The 16,298-nt window shown below is 36.5% G+C and overlaps 1 protein-coding gene across 11 annotated transcripts in view; it reads right to left on the bottom strand.

Moving 5' to 3' along the window:
* PUM2 (pumilio RNA binding family member 2) overlaps window positions 1-16,298 on the bottom strand; it is an 84,770-nt gene that overhangs the window by 41,817 nt on the left and 26,655 nt on the right. For 5 of the 11 annotated variants that reach the window (XM_081943156.1, XM_081943155.1, XM_081943157.1 and 2 more), the window contains exons 6-9: window positions 9,714-9,987; window positions 8,993-9,086; window positions 8,126-8,248; window positions 114-256 (exon numbers count right to left, since the gene is read on the bottom strand). In XM_081943156.1, coding sequence (XP_081799282.1) covers window positions 114-256; window positions 8,126-8,248; window positions 8,993-9,086; window positions 9,714-9,987 — 634 coding nt within the window. The remainder of the gene's footprint in view (window positions 1-113; window positions 257-8,125; window positions 8,249-8,992; window positions 9,087-9,713; window positions 9,988-16,298) is intronic. The other 6 variants (XM_081943158.1, XM_081943151.1, XM_081943149.1 and 3 more) reach the window with 2 other exon arrangements.

Below are 16,298 nucleotides of genomic sequence, written 5' to 3'. Positions count from 1 at the left end.
AGAAGTATTTCCCCAACACACCACACCACACCCACACACAGAATATATAGCTTGCTAGATGTCAAAATATACAAGCAAAGAAATATTTTGGCATGTCTGTCTGTCTGGTTTACCTGCTGCTGTCCTTGTTGTGCCTGTGATGCAGCCTGTTGATTGGCAGTGCTGTTTGCTGCGGCGGCTGCTTGCTGTTGAAACAAATTGGCTGGATACACGCCCCAAGGAACTCCATAATACTGAGGAGGAACAACTGCTGGCCCTGACAAAGAAAAGATTTTTATTAAAAAAAATTATTTTTACATTCTAATGATTTGGCAACAAAAATAACTTGGGCATACCTATTATCATAAATAAGCAAACAAATATGTGATATCAACATTTTCCCAAGAAAAACCTTAAGCCCCCTGGCAACCAAAAGATGGCTATCTTTTGTCCGTAACATTTGAAAGCAATATATGGGAGATTAGTATAGAGTCAATAAAAGAGTACGTCTGAAACACAAGCTGATCAAATCGAATCTTTTACAATTTGATTTTAGTTAGACAATTATGGTTTTTTCCTTTCTCCCATTAAAATTAATGTTTCATGTGTAATCTGATACATAATATAAGAAGAACAGTTCAAGTGAAGCTTTCCAAGAGTTTTATAAAGATCTTGCTCACTTTACACCAATGCATCATCTGAGGCACATAAGGCAGCAACATTTCCTAAGCAATCTTTTAAAACTGTAGTGTAGAAAACACACAGTGGAAAATAAAAAATCCATTTAATATTAATACTTATTTTTGTTTTAGACTGCAATGTTTCCCAAAGGAGACAAAATGGCATACAAAAAAGTAACACGATTAAACCATTAATCCAAGACAATAAAAATGCCACAAATTAAAGCAGTTTTAAAAAGCAACCAGGGCTGTCTGATTCTAAACATTTATTTTACAAATATTGATTGGATAGGTATATTTTAGTTGGTTAAAACACAATAACCCTGGGGGAAAGCCATATACTTAGAAGAAATTTCATAATTGGAGTTTCATTAGAGAAGGCTGTACTTTTGTCCACTGTACTGTGAACTGAAGCTACCAGTGGGACTATGAATAAATCCTCCCATATTTTCTTAATGCATAGACCAGATAATTACTAGGAAAGAAATTTGGATACTAAGCTGTTTTATAACAGTAATGATTCTCAAACTATGATTCCACAAAAGATTCCTTAATTTGCCTCTCCTTTTTAAAAACTTCATTTTACTGTAAAATACAAGTAGTAGCTATAGCACATGTAGTCTTCAACTTACAACCGGTCATTTACTGACTGTTACAAAGGCCTTGGAAGGGACACAATATAGCCTGTAAAACCCTTCTGGCAGTTGTGAAATGTTGTGCTACCTCCCCGCAGTAACAACCATATTTCAAGCAGTTGGCAACTGGCTCAGATTTACAACTGGTTTCAACATCCCACAGTCATGTGACCCCAATGTGTGATCCACAAAATGCCCAATTGGGAGAATAGATTCGGACCTAAAATGTGATTTGCTTAATGACCACCATAAAAACAATTATCAAAACAAGTCTGTTCATGTGGGAGTCTCAACTTACAACTGTCATGATTCACAACCAAAATTCTGGTCCCAATTGTAGTATTAAGTCAAGAACTACTTGTACTGTTTAAATAGTATTGATTGGAGATAATTAACTCTCTAATGTTTAGATAAATTATTTTTTTAAATAAACACGCCCATGTAATCCTTCTTCTTTGAGAGCTGCACTGATTCTGCTTGCCTCCAGGTACGATTCAAGTTGCTACAAACTTTTCTACAGCAGTGTTACCCTCTAGGACAGGGGTGTAAAACTTTCATTGAGGGCCCTATCAGGGTTGTGTTTGACCTCAAGAGGACCAGGAGGGAGGGAAGGAGGGCTGACCATGGTGGGCATTTGACAAACACTCAAGGTGCATTTTTTCCCCTTTTCTTTCTTTCCACAGTTCTTTACTATAACCATTTTCTTATTTCTTCTACCAGATATTACTGGCAAATATTGATTACCATATTTTTCAGAGTATAAGACACACCTTTTTTCCTCAAAAAAGAGGCTGAAAATCTGGGTGCGTCTTATACATCGAATACAGCATTTTTTGCCTCCCGAAGCCCCGCTCCTTCACCCAAATGGCCATGCATACTCTTATGGAGGCTTTCAGGGAGATCCTGGGGGCTGGGGAGGGCAGAAATGAGTGAAAAACGGGCCGTTTTTTGCCCCCTCCCGTCCCCAGCAGCACTCTATAAGCCTCCATAAGGCTATGCATGCAATTTTTTTGACAAAAAATGGGCCCGTTTTCATGAAAAACAGGTGGTTTTTTGCTCGTTTTTGCCCCCCTGAGCCTCGAGGAGCACTCTGCAAGCCCCCTAGCAATTCGTGCCTTTTAAAAAAAAACAGGCCCATTTTTGCGAAAAACGGGCCATTTTTGGGAGGTTTGCAGGGTGCAAAAACCTTCCCCCCCCCCCCGTTTTGGAAAGCTCTTTAACTGATTGATGAGAATTACATTGATCAAGTGCTGTGTCAGCAGAAACAAAGTCTTAGGTGCTGCAGATTGTCAGCGATTTCCTTCTCTAGCACATGGATAAATACACCTGGAAACATCTATCTACTTTCTCTCTCCCCCTACCTACCTACTGTATTTCTCTCTCTCTCTCTATCCCTCTATCTACCAACTTACCTATTCTCTCCCCTCCCCCTACCTATCTACTGTATTTCTCTCTCTCTCTCCATCTACCTACCTACCTAACTACTCTCTCCCTCTCCCTACCTATCTACTGCATTTCTCTCTCTCTCCCTCTACCTCTCTATCCCTCTATCTACCTACCTACGTTTTTTTAAAAAAATGCCTCTTCAAAACCTTGGTGCATCTTATACTCCGAAAAACACGGTACTTATTCTTCATACTCCACTAAACTTTTTATTTTTAAATTTATACCCTATTGTTTAATAGTAAATTGTTTTTCCAGTCAGAAAGGCTATTTATAATATTGTATTTTTATTATTCAACTAATAATAAAAATACAAAAGCATAAATAATATGATAATACAAGTTCTAACAGCAGAGGCAAATTTCCAGGATAGTAAATAGTAATGGCTGTCAATGATAGATTGTTGATTTTAAATTAAATGGAAAAACAGTATGTAAAATCTGGCATTAAACTGTAGTATTAACATAGGATGTTGCTTGTTTTCTATCCAGATCAGGCACTTACTGGAGGCCACATAATTGTAATCCAGTCTAATCCAGTCCTCCTGCAGCACTCTGCCAGCTAAAAACAGGCTGTGTGGAGGCCCTGTGTGGCCCGTTTTTGGCTTCCCCGGTCTTCAGCAGCACTCTGCCAGCCAAAAATGTTTGGGCCGGCAGAGGCAATGTGGGCTGGTCCTTTGACATTTCCAGTCTGGCCCTATGGGCCATATTTAAGCACCCCACAAGCCGGATCTGGCCTGCGCGCCTTGAATTTGACACCCCTGCTCTAGGAGAAATGAAGGTAGATTACACATTTTTTATAACAATATTACCTAATAGACTGAAGAAATGTGTACCAAATATAACACATATTGACTAAATTGATTGTATCCCAAAGAGAACTACAAAGAGCAACAGTAGGATTGTAGTCAATATAACAGAACCTAAAAACAAGAAAAGAAAGAAAGATGCACTGATTTGGGGGTATGCAGAAAAAGCTTTTGACAATTTTCAGTGGCAATTCCTGCTAGTAGTATTGAATAAAATAAATCCTGGAGAAAAAGTTCAAGCTTAGGTTAACAGTATACACTAACAGAAAAAAATGACAATTATGGCTAATGGAATGCTCTTTTCAGATTTCCAAATAAATAAAGGAAGAAAAAACTAGGGTGTTCGCTTTATTATTTAGCATTGCTTTAGAAATAGTGGCAGAAAAAGCCTCACAAACAAATAACAGTTCTCAAATTTGGTGGAAAGGCATTATCAGGATGATATGATATTACTACAGAACCAAAAATAATTACAAGATTTTTAACACAAGGAGAAATCAATCTTCTGCAGGAACCTCATTCTGTCAGATGGCTCATTTAATGAAAAACTTAGTTTTAATATCAAACTAACAACATGTGGTACTCATTTAGTGACAACTGGGATTGGCAACTTGGTTGTTAAGTGAAATGGTTGCTCAGGGAAACAACTATGCTTATGATTGTCTGCTTTCCTTCACTTTACAGACCTCAGAAGAGTTGTAAATGTAAGGACTCTCATAAAGTTACTTTTTCATCACCTTCATAACTGGGAAAAGTTTCTAAATGAGAACCATTTGTATGTTAAATTATGGCAAGAGATTAAAAGAGACCTTGAAAGGTAGAAAATTTCCTTAAAGCTGTTAGGAAATGTTACAATGACTAAAATAAATATAGTACCCAAAATAAACTATCTTTTCCTAATGGGGTCAATCAGAATTTCAAAGAGAACTCTACAAGAATGGTAAGAAACTGTTAGTAAGTTTATGTACAGTGAGGAAAAAACCAGTATCAAACAAACCAAAAAATCCTACATGATCCCACAGAGATGATCTTGTTCTTCCAAACAGCATCATAAAGCAAGCTGCCTGTAGTAGATAACAGAGTAGATAAAATCCTTTGATTGTAAAACAGCAATTTTGGAAGGAACCAGTTTAGCCAATAATTTGTACATAATTATAGTGTGGAGATATTAAAAAAAGTAAAGAAGTCCCTATGAATTTTATTCTGCTAGTCGTTGCCAACTACAAAGGATGTTAAAACTTTAAAAGGATGTATTATTAGACAAAGTGGGACAACAGCATGAAATTCAATGAAAGAAATAATAAGCTCATCTCTAGTGGTTTTCTGAACTGTTTTTCATGTTGGAGACAACTGTAGCAATAAAAATGTAATTACATATGCAAATATGGTTTACTCATACTCTAAACAGCAAGAATACTTGGGGAAGGCTAGAAGGTATCTTAGTTGATGTACTTACAAACTAATGGAAAGTAAAATCAAATGTCAAGAAGGAAGGACATTAAGAAAAAAGACAGAATTTTGAAACACTCATACAAAAACAGCACCATCTGTTAGGGAGTCTATATAAATTTTTGCTTAGATATTTTACACCAAGAGAGAGAAAACAAAAGCTGTATGATAAAATGATGCAACATTTTAAAGAAACAGTTACAACACTGCAATGGGAAGAATTACCAACTAAATCTATAAAATTCACACCAAGTTAAAATTTAAAAGAAAATCGGTATAAGATATTCTACAGTTGGTATACAACTCTATCAATATCTAAGATAGACAAGTCATATAGTAATAAATATTGGAACTATCATAAAACCATGAAGTGGATATGTAAAAACCCACAAATGTATTAGAAAGCTATATATAGCACAACACAGAAAATTTTGGAATTTTAAGTGGAAATGAATTTTTTTATTAGTTATAATGTCAGCAAAAATCAACAAGAAACATTAGAATTTAATGAAAGATATGTTTATAGCAGTGAGAATGAATTGTGTTTAACACTGGAAGAAAGATACAATTCTATCCGATTGTGAACTTAGACACGGAGTATTCAGCAATGGCAAAACTAACAGTATATACAGATATAGATATATGCAAGGAATTTTAACCAAATTTAAGCAAGATAGGTTCCCAAACAAACATCACGGCACAAGGTAAATATAATCACTTACCATCAGGCATCTAGGGGGCTTAAATGTCTACAATACTGTAAATCAGCAGATATACCAAAAAGGGAAAGTTAGAAACCCAATAGTTCTTTTCCTCTCCCCCATTTATTTATTTGGTATTTTAATAATTCTTGCTAAATCTGTATTCCTCCTCCCCCTCGTATTTACATTATATCCAGACTTTAATGCGATCTGTATGAATCTCTTTTTTAATGTTATTTCAGTTATGGAGGAAAAAAGTCAAATAATTTCATGCTTGCAATATCAATGTCCTAAATTGTAATGAATTCTGATAAGAGTATTTATCTTCCTCCATTTTTACTTCTAATGTTCTTAATTTATCTAAGCAATGTCAATATATATATTAATTAATGCTGTACAAGCATCATTGCCTTGAAATAATATAACAGATCCAGACTTCCAGAGTATAATAAAAAAAGAAAAAAATAATTTCACATTAAAAAAAATAGAGGATAATAATCATTATCTTAACCATTCAAATACGAGTTCCTTAGAGATCTAAATATAAGGAGGAGGATTTGTCCCATACTTTCCAAACATTTATTTAGTACCATACAATGGACAGAAAAGTAAAAAAAAAAGTATATTCTATTTATTTAACCTTTCCTTTCAAACCAACAGCTGCTTTTCTTTAGCAGCGCTAATAGATTTATGGTTGATGTGCCAACTTCTGATCGCCCACCTTCTCCTACTTATTTCTAGATAAGTGAAGCAATTCTAAACTGTAGAATGACTGAACTTTTCTCTCTTATTTAATATTATGTAACCTAAGATTTTTCTATGGATACAGTATGAATGCACTATAATCTTGTCTCTCTGACTCTATTCTATTTCTGCAACCTACCTACTTCCTTATTTAGAATTAAGGAAGGAATTATAAATTACTGACATCAATTTTCCCTCTGTTAATTAGGCTGGCAGCTGGCTTTTCTCCGAGTGGCAAACCTTTGATTTTCCACCCTCTTGAGAAGGACAAAGCACACACCACCACCTAATGTATCTTCCCAATCATTCAGTACTCTTTTCTGAATTGTGCCCAAAACTCTTCAGCTATCTTTTCCAGATCTGTCAATAAATTAATAAGCACTGTCAAACCCAACTGAGCTATATATCAGCCCACATTATACCCTATTAGTACCACTTTAATACCATAAATCTTCAACAACCAGAGCAGTCTAAGTTCATTTTAGTCGCCAGTCACTTTGTATCTTTCTTTCAAATTTTATCCCAATTCCACTCAATATTTTAGAGTTCTTTTGATAATATAAGATTCCACCACTAAGGCCAATGCAATAGCCCTTCCTCCTTTGATGAGAAAGTCTTCTTTATAGAAACTTTTGCCTTATTAGCAAAATTGTTACAAAGCATTTGTTTGAGTTACTGTATAGATAGTAAAAACTGCCAGTAGGAGTCAGGCTGAAAACAGGCTATCATAAACCAAAAAATGAGGCTGTAAAGACATATGTCAATTACACTGGGCTATAGTAATCCAAATAAGGTTGCAGACTAAATATTTATTAAGAATAAAATTAGATGAGACCAAATAATATGCATCAACAATAGTAGAACAAGAAATGGTGGCACTTATAAACAATTGGAGGGTAGGAGCTAATAGAATCTGTCTTTATCAGCCTTAAATAATATCTGCCTCCATCTAGATGTAGAGGACCCCTATGATAGCCTGGTTTGTACTTGTCATCATAGGTTTACCTGGAATTGGTATTTAGAAAACTTATTCTATGCCTACAAATCATATAGATTAATAAAACTGATAAATCATATTCATTTATTATTTGAATGAGCCTTCCAGTCAGGAGCTTCCTAAATAACAAACTCCCTTAGATAGCCATACAGAAATAATTTAAGCCCAATAAAAAGTAATTTAACTATGTACATAGTAAGGTAGTAAGTTAGATGATACTATCTATTTGATTAGGGATTTTAATCCAAGAATGATTTAATCTCTGTTCTCAAATGTCATGTTTGATTCATTTTATCTGATGGTGTCAATTTATAATTAAAATACTGAAAATAGTGATATGCTCCTCTTTTCTGCCCTGTCCCAATCTCGTGACATCATTCAAAAGAAAGGCAATAAATTCCTAACATTTGGTTTAGTTTTTCTGCTGCTGAGTGTTGAGTGAAGAGGACATGGGACTTGGCAGATTAAGAAAAATAGGAGTAGAAAAGTCAAATTAAAATCTTGGTTTGAATTCATTTCATAGACATGGATACAAAACGAACAGGATTGTATGCTATGATGTCCATAGTAAATTTGATATTTGAAAATCTAGGGGAACAATCTGACTAACCTGGATGATTAATACTTTTTAAAGCAAAGGTTCTTAAAATATGAAATACTAGAGTTATCTGAGAACAGTACTGCCTTACCTGCTAAGGTAGCTGCAGCAGCCAAACCTGCTGCTGTATATGGGTCAGCACCTGGGGGAGCAGCACTGATAATATAGGGATTTGGCACAAAAGCAGCTGGAGCCAAGCCTGCCGAAAATACACCTGTTACAGTAACAAAAGGTTCAATTTCACCAAAAACAAACACCGCACATAGTTGTACCATAATGCTAATGCTAGACGTTTGATGTGATTTCAGAGAATAGTGGTAGAAAATTGAAAAGGTTTTAATTGTAACTGACAATTTCATTTTCTCTGCTGATATTAAAAATTCAGTATGTAAAATATATAAGTAATATGCAATAGAGCATTTTGTAAGCTCATTCCACACTAGAATGTATATTCCAATAAAATATTTTTATTTTGCTATTACTATGACTCTACTTCGCATTTTCACAATCTTCATTGTCAAACACTGAGGTCCCAAGGCTGATATACAATGTAGTGCAGGTAGAAAGCAGTTCACACAGTGCCTGACCTGCATCCACTAAAGATCAAGTGGAAGAATCTGGCACTTCTCATTAAGATTCCCAAGTTTAGATAATTCCTTCCCTCCAACTGCAGCAGCTGAAGACACAACCAACCATGGCTTAACTATTCGGTAAGATCTACCAATCCTACTGATAGTCTTTTAAGGAGGAAACAAGAGCCATTTTGCAGTTGGGGAGAAAAATCAATTGTACATATTTCTGCTTATTACCACTGGCAAAAAAAACCCTAAACATTTCTACCAAATCTCTCTGTGTGTGTGTGTGCAGGCACGCACGCACACACACATATAAAATATCACAGTTTCCTATACCAGCCGAAATCCAGAAACTTTTGATTACCAACTTTAAAATGTCTCACCTATATGTGGTTGCTGAGCTGCTGCCAGTGCATACTGTTGCTGTTGTGCTGCTGTTAACTGCTGAACAGTAAGAGGATTAGTCCTCTGAAATATCTAAGACAAAAATGACAAGAAGCAAAAGGGATTTGATTTTTGAAGGAAACACGTATTATAATATTAACAAACACACTTTCTAATCTATTTAATTTATAAGACTGGCCCATTGTTATTCTATGGAGTGTTATGCACAAGACAGTTCAACACTGCGAATTTCAAATTTAAATAGAAACAATTCTTTAAGAATATTATGAAAGAGTTCTGCATTGTAATAAACTACTAGCAGAAATGCTACTTCTGCTTCTTCTTTCTCTTTAATATACTGTACAATCTAGCTAGTGATAGAATTAATTAAATTAGATTAAATTATCTTGAATAAGATACAACTCAGGCACCATGTATAATATTGAGCTATGAATTATGATTCATAAATGACAGTAGCTGAGTTTATTCAAAGTAAGGCATTATGACCGAGATTATATGAATCCAGACAGTGCCTTCCCTTGATATGGAACCGACATAGCGTAAACAATTTTTTTTTTACTACAGAATTTTTTTAAAAAAGAACAACAGTAAAGTAAAAAAGTAAAAAGAGATGGAGCTAAGCTCCCATTTTTAGTTGAAACCAGCATTATATAATGCTGTAATTCCAACCATTAATATGGCTGTAAAAAAAATACTAACTTGTTGTTGTGAATTGTAATCGAAGAGTCCCACAGTAGCTCCTGAAGAATCCATTTGTACCTGATTTCCAGGATAATCAAACTGCAGAGAATCAAGACCCACTTGTTCCATAGCATCCAAATTCTGAGATTCGGAGTTTGAAAATTCTTCCACCAGTGGCTTGTGAGTTGAAGGATTAGAAAGCGAAGACAAGCCTTCAGCAGTGTTAGGGTTTGGACCCAAACGCTCAGTTACTTCAGTTGGGGATGCTTGTCGGCTTCCAGGAGTACGACTGCTTAGAAAAAAAATGAAAAACAAAAATCAGCTTTTATTTAAAAAAAACTGGCTAAAAAGATGTTGAAAAACTTTATACATGTAAATTTTTTGCTCCTTGATTTATAAGAAAATGGCACACAACTGTTCTATATGATAGTTGAAATAGTTTGAAAATCAAATCCATCTATGACTTTACATTAACTGGTACCTAATTCAAATAATGACGTACAAAATAACTGTTATTTTATGTTATGTCAATAATTACGTTCAGGAGCAGTGGAATGCTAACAGCGAATGGGAAAATTAGCATGCTTGAATGATTTATGCCCCAAAACATATACATTAAAATATACATTCTCAACTTTTTGCTAAAAAATATAATTTTATAAAAATGCATTTCCTTTTTTTCTCAATAACCCTAACCCTAAAAAAAATGTTTTATTTTTATCTGTGATAAATATAGCTAAAATTAATGTTTGTGGTCAAAATTTGTAGTAAATATGCTATAGTAGAAAGCTCAGACTTTAAAAGAATAGATCTACAATTTGAGGGTACTGGTGGTGATGATGGTAGGAGAGCATGCTTGGCAGGATATGGAAAGCTCAGGCTCCAAAGCTAAGTTCATGTCTTCAAAGCCAACTTAATTGTGAATCTTAAAAGGCAGCATTAAGGAAATCATATTTTGAGTCAATTACACAGCAGGCCTATAATAGGAGCTATAACTATATTTCTTTTACACTGAAAAAGATACATAATCGAATACCATTTCTACTAAAACATTTCAGGCAAAACCATATTTTGAAGATAAAACGAAGAAACTAGTTTGTATTTTAAAAAACACTTGGATTTTGGCATAATATAGATTGAACAATATACAGCAGCTAGAAACAATGTACATTCTACATTGGGAAACATTTAAGAGCTATCAGACCACAAACAGTCAATTTGGGAAGTATTGACTCTCTGGCCACTTATAGGACAAAGAAGCAACCATGCTCCTCTTACAAGAGAGAGTGCCTTTATGATTAAAATATGAACATAATGCTTACTAGCTAGAACCATGGATTCCAAACTCTATTCAGTGAAAGAATCCAAATGAAAGTGTGCCACAAATCTGGCTTTCTAGGTCCTACCTACTGTTTTTCTAAAAATTTCTAAAAAGGTGGAGATTTTTAGCAGCCTTAGAGATCCCAAGACTGTAAGATGGTTGCATTATAAGTGATATTTCGGTGAATTCTCCTGTGTTTATATTTTGTTTGGTTTATGTAAGATTTATTTTTAATTGATTTATTATACAATGCCCAGAGTCATGATAGTGAGGTGGGCTGCTATATAAATATAATAAATAAAAAATCAAACAAATATCAAATGAAGAGTAGTCTTCTAGTAGATAATAGTCTACTATCTCCCTGGGAAATAGGTATCACGTCTAACTGCATTTATAGACAGATATTTTTTTCTTTAGATTCAGAGGCGACCTGCCTTCCTGTAACAATCTATTAACTGTTTCTTGTACCTGAGACACAGAAGAGTAGTCTTGAATTCCTTCTATGTGATTTGTTTTGGGGTATAGGTCCAAGATGGTGAACTTATGGCACACGTGTCACAGGTGGAATGCGGAGCCCTGAGGGTACGCGAGCCGGCGCCCAGGTCAGCATCACCACGCGTGTGCACACGCCTCCCGCCAGCCAGCTGATTTTCAGGTCTCTGCTGAGAGACGCGTGCGCATGTGCGGGGGTGGGGGAAGCATGGGGGGGGCACAGCACCCACCCCCAGCTCCATTTTTTGTGCCAGGAGGCTTCGAGGAGGGCCTCTGGAGCCTGGGGAAGTCCGTTTTCACCCTCCCAGAGGCTCAAGGGAAGCCTCCGGAGCTCAGGAAGGGTGACAAATGGGACTTCCTGAAGTTCTGGAAGTCCACAAACAAGCCTGTTTCCAGCCTCTGGAGGATCTCTGGAGCCCGTTTCGCTCTCCTAGAAGCTTGAGGAAAGCCTCCAGAGCCTGGGGTGGGTGAAAACTCCCCTCCCCCAGTGTGGTGCAGGAGGCTGAGTAGGCTGCACGGTGTGTGTGTGTGTGTGTTTCCGCACGCATATGCGCAGGGTATGAATCACATTGCATTGTGGGTGTGGGCACGCGCGCACACAATTTTAGCACATGGTATAGGTAGTCCTTCTTAATAATGATAATTACGACTGGAATTTCCATCACTAAGTGATGGAGTCATAAGCACATTATGTAACCCCATCATTTAGTGATGGCAATCCTGGCAGAATGTTTGTTCATAACTGAGGATCACCAATTATTAACTCGGGACCTCTTCCTGACTTCCTGCCAGCTTTTAAGCAACGTTAATGGGGAAGCTGACAGGAAATTGTAAGAACCAGCGGCTCATAAGCAAGCCAGTGGAAAGCCAAGTGGCTGTAGGTGCAAGCATGGCCATGTGGAAGATGGGAGGACACGCAGGGAAGTGGCTTGAGTGGGAATGATTTACAGGAACAGCTTACAATCTTACTTGCCAACTTCCCCAGTGACTTTGTGGGAAGCCAGCAGGCAAGGCTGCAAATGGCAATCATGTGATATGGGACGCTGCAACCTCCTGAGTGCAAGCCAATTGCCAAACCATGGATCGCAGTGCTAGGACAGCTAGAACTTTGAGAAACAGTCATAAGTACCACTTGTTCAGCATTGTTAATAAGAGTCTCCGAATGGTGGTCAGTAACCAAGGACTTTTGAAGTGTTTCTTCAAAAAGGACTGTTTGAAGTGTTACTGTCATATCATCCTTAGTCTTCTCCATTTTTTCAATCTCTTCTCACACAATCTGGCTTCTAGTCCTTTGATTAGCTTCATTCTTTTTACTAGAACTTGTTAGGATTTTTCTGACTCCTTATAACTCCCAGAACTCAAGATAGGATCTGACCAAAGCAGAACAGAGTGAAATAATTTATTTCCTTAACTAGGAAATAGTATTTCTGTTGCTGCAGTCTACAACTATATTTGCCTTTGGGGCAGTCGCATCACATGGCTAGCTCATATTTCATTTAGAATCAACTACAAAACATTATTCCACTTACAAACTTTCGAGCTATGAACTTTTACCAATATGGAAAAAACTGTCCACAACTCCAACAGAAAAGGTTCCAGAAATTGGGAGGTTAGTTTACAGCATGCCACATATATATGTTTGGACTTGTGAACAAAAAAGATTTATGAACAGCCTCTCAGAATGCAACCCATTTGTAAAAAGAGCATTGCTTATATTCCAATCTTTTCCACAACTATTGCCAAGCCACATTATTTACTATTAATACCAAGCCATCTACAGTTGTACATCTGATTCTTGATTCTCTTAAACTCATTTTACCCTTTTCAGCCCATTTCTCCAAACTATCAAGATTTTGAATTTAATTTATGTCTTCTGACAGCCTTAATACTGAATATTTTGTTAATTGTTTTGTTGAAGATATACAGCGCTCCCACAATCTATTATGGAAGTTACCCCATAGGGAAAAAAAATGAGGAAATGTATTTATTCAAGATAAACCCAATTAGCAATTATCACAATGCTTTGAAAGAGCCTACAGACCACCTCTTTATCTCCTACCCAGATACTGATGTCAGACTCATTGGCCTGTAGCACAAGGGATCTTCCTTTCCTCCTTTTATCTTCCTCAACTCATCTGGAACTTCATCTGTTCACCAGGATAATAGGCCAATCGACTAGTTCCTTCAGCACCCTATGATGCAATTCATCTAGCCCAAAAGATTAAATCCCATTCAAAGTAAAGAGCTTTCCCCGATCATGTTTCCATCAATCAGAAGCTTCAATCCTACTCTATTATTCTGGCTTCACAATGTCTTTGTTGTTGGAAGAATGAAACAAATTACGTGGCTTTAGTGGTTCTGCTTGTCACCTGTAAATACTTTTCTTTCTTTATTGATCAGCTGGTGTATTGATTCTTTTCATTTTGAATTTATCCAACAAGATTGTTTTTTGTTCTTCTTACATCTCCACTAACCTCTGTTCAGTTTGAGGTGTTTTTTTTTGATACTAGGCTAAACAATTCCAGGTTTATTGATTTGGCTTTATGGATAGGAATTGATTTTTTTTAACAGACAGTGCAACTGCTTGTCTTCTTAACAAAGAATGGTTTCCTCTTCATATGTCACACTGCAGTCAAAGGAGTCAGACCAGTCATTTCTGTATCTTTAAATCATATTTACGCTTCTGTCCAAAGAGGAGCAAGCTCATCTTATTTTATACATTCTGAACATTAACAAAGACAATGAAGACGACGAAAGCAAGCCTATTTTTTAACTAACTTAAAAGTTCATTTCAAGAACAGTTCTGTATAGTACATAAGACTTTAATGAAGAGTCTAATTTAGGAGTGTACACATACTGATTCAATTTAAAGCTCTTCTAATCAACCTTATCATGTGTGGCTCAGACACATTTTCCACTCCTCATGACATACAATGTATCTTATGTCAGTAGTTCTGAATGTGAATACTTTGGACCACAGGCCCCCGTCTCAGAAATTCTTTCTTATTAACCTAACTTGTATAGTTAGGTTAGATACTTGCAAATGATTGATTTGCAGTATTTTTCTTTTCCTTTCTATTCTTCTTCTATGGCGTGAAAGCCCCAGGATTTGTTTTGTGACTTTCAGCATCTATGATGAAACATTCCAGTTGTCCTCTGCATTATCATATGCAGTATTAATTCCCATATATATCAGCAGGAAGTAATTATTAGACTTGATATTTGTTCTATCGCATCCCTGATTTTTGCTCACAAATAGCACAATTCACAAGAAAAGCAGTGGTAGGTTTCCAATTTTTTTTACCACCGGTTCGCTCATGCATGCACGCTCATGTGTGCATGTGTGACACTTCTGTGCATGCGCAGAAACATCCAGGCAGGTGGGTGGAGCCTCCCGCTACTACCAGTTCATCCGATCCAAGCCAAACTGAGAGCAACCCACCTCTGAAACGAGGGGTTCTATGTGATATGTTTGTTTCAAAGCCTCATAGTAATGACTTACCAATTAGCATAACTCTTTTTTTTTTTACTTCTTCTGAATCTTCTCTTCCCTTCTGGGGTGTTTCTCTTTTGATACGCTTACATTGTCCATCTCCTTCTTGGCTCCACTCTCTCATTTCTGATATATAGTCTCTCTCTTGCTTTTCATGTTCATCAGCATGAGCTTGAAAGCTGCTTTGGAATTTCAGCAATGAAGCATATATTCTGTTACTCTTGCTTCTAGATGTTACTCTCATCCACCATGTTTATCATATGATGGACAACTTTTAGGGTCTCTTTCCATTGCAGTTTCCTTTCTTTAAACTAACAAATCCTTGTCTTTTCCCATCAACTGGAGTTTAGCTACTTGCGGCACCATTTTTTTGTCATTTTCTTCAGGCACTGCCCTAAATAGATATTTTTGGAAAATTTACCCCAGGGGGGAAAACAACAATCTGGTCCAGTGGTTAAGGCATCAGGCTATTGTAAGAAAACAGTGACTTTTAGTCCTACCTTAGGAATGAAAGCCAGCTGGGTGACTTTAGGGCAGTCATTCTCTCACAGCCCAACTCACCTCACAGGGTTGTTGTTGTTGGGAAAATAGGAGGAGGAATGAACATTGGGTATTTTTGCCCCATTAAGTTATTTATAAGAGCAATAATAGTGGGATAAAAAATAAATTAAACTCATCAGTAGCACTGGAGATCAGAATAATAGACAGACCCCCGATTTAAACTTACCTTGTTGGAATGAAGTTATCTTATATTCCTTGTACTCTCTGGTTATTCAACAGGAAGCAGTCATCCAATCATAGACACTCGCTTCAACTTTGAGCTACAAATATTCTTCTTTATCAGTCACCCAATCATATACAATGGGCAATAAGCCTTTCTGATCAGCAGTTAATTCAGGAAATGACCTTTTCATCCCTTACAGTTCTGTACACAATCATTCAAAACATACATTTGGGTGGGTGGGTGTCATTTTTCCCTCTTTGAACTTCCCAGGAAAACATTTGTTACCCCTTCCTGTTAACATACCCATGCACCAATGAAATACAATATACACATTCTTTGGGATTTCTGATAGTCATTAGTTGGCCTCCTTTCACACCAAGCTGCTAATATCTCTGTCAGAATTTAACAAAGTGGACACTGTTCGGCAGACTGTTTTCCATGATAATATACAACTATGCTAACCAGGACATTTGTTGTAGAGGGAGTCCTTGGTTAAACGGCACTTATTCAGTAACTTATAACATTGATCAAAGGGGTACACATGACTGATTCAAAGTTCTGATCATCTGACCC

This window comes from Natrix helvetica (assembly GCF_964273705.1).
Source record: "Natrix helvetica genome assembly, chromosome: 2".
NCBI lineage: Eukaryota > Metazoa > Chordata > Lepidosauria > Squamata > Natricidae > Natrix > Natrix helvetica.
This window is presented reverse-complemented; position numbering and strand designations above follow the sequence as displayed.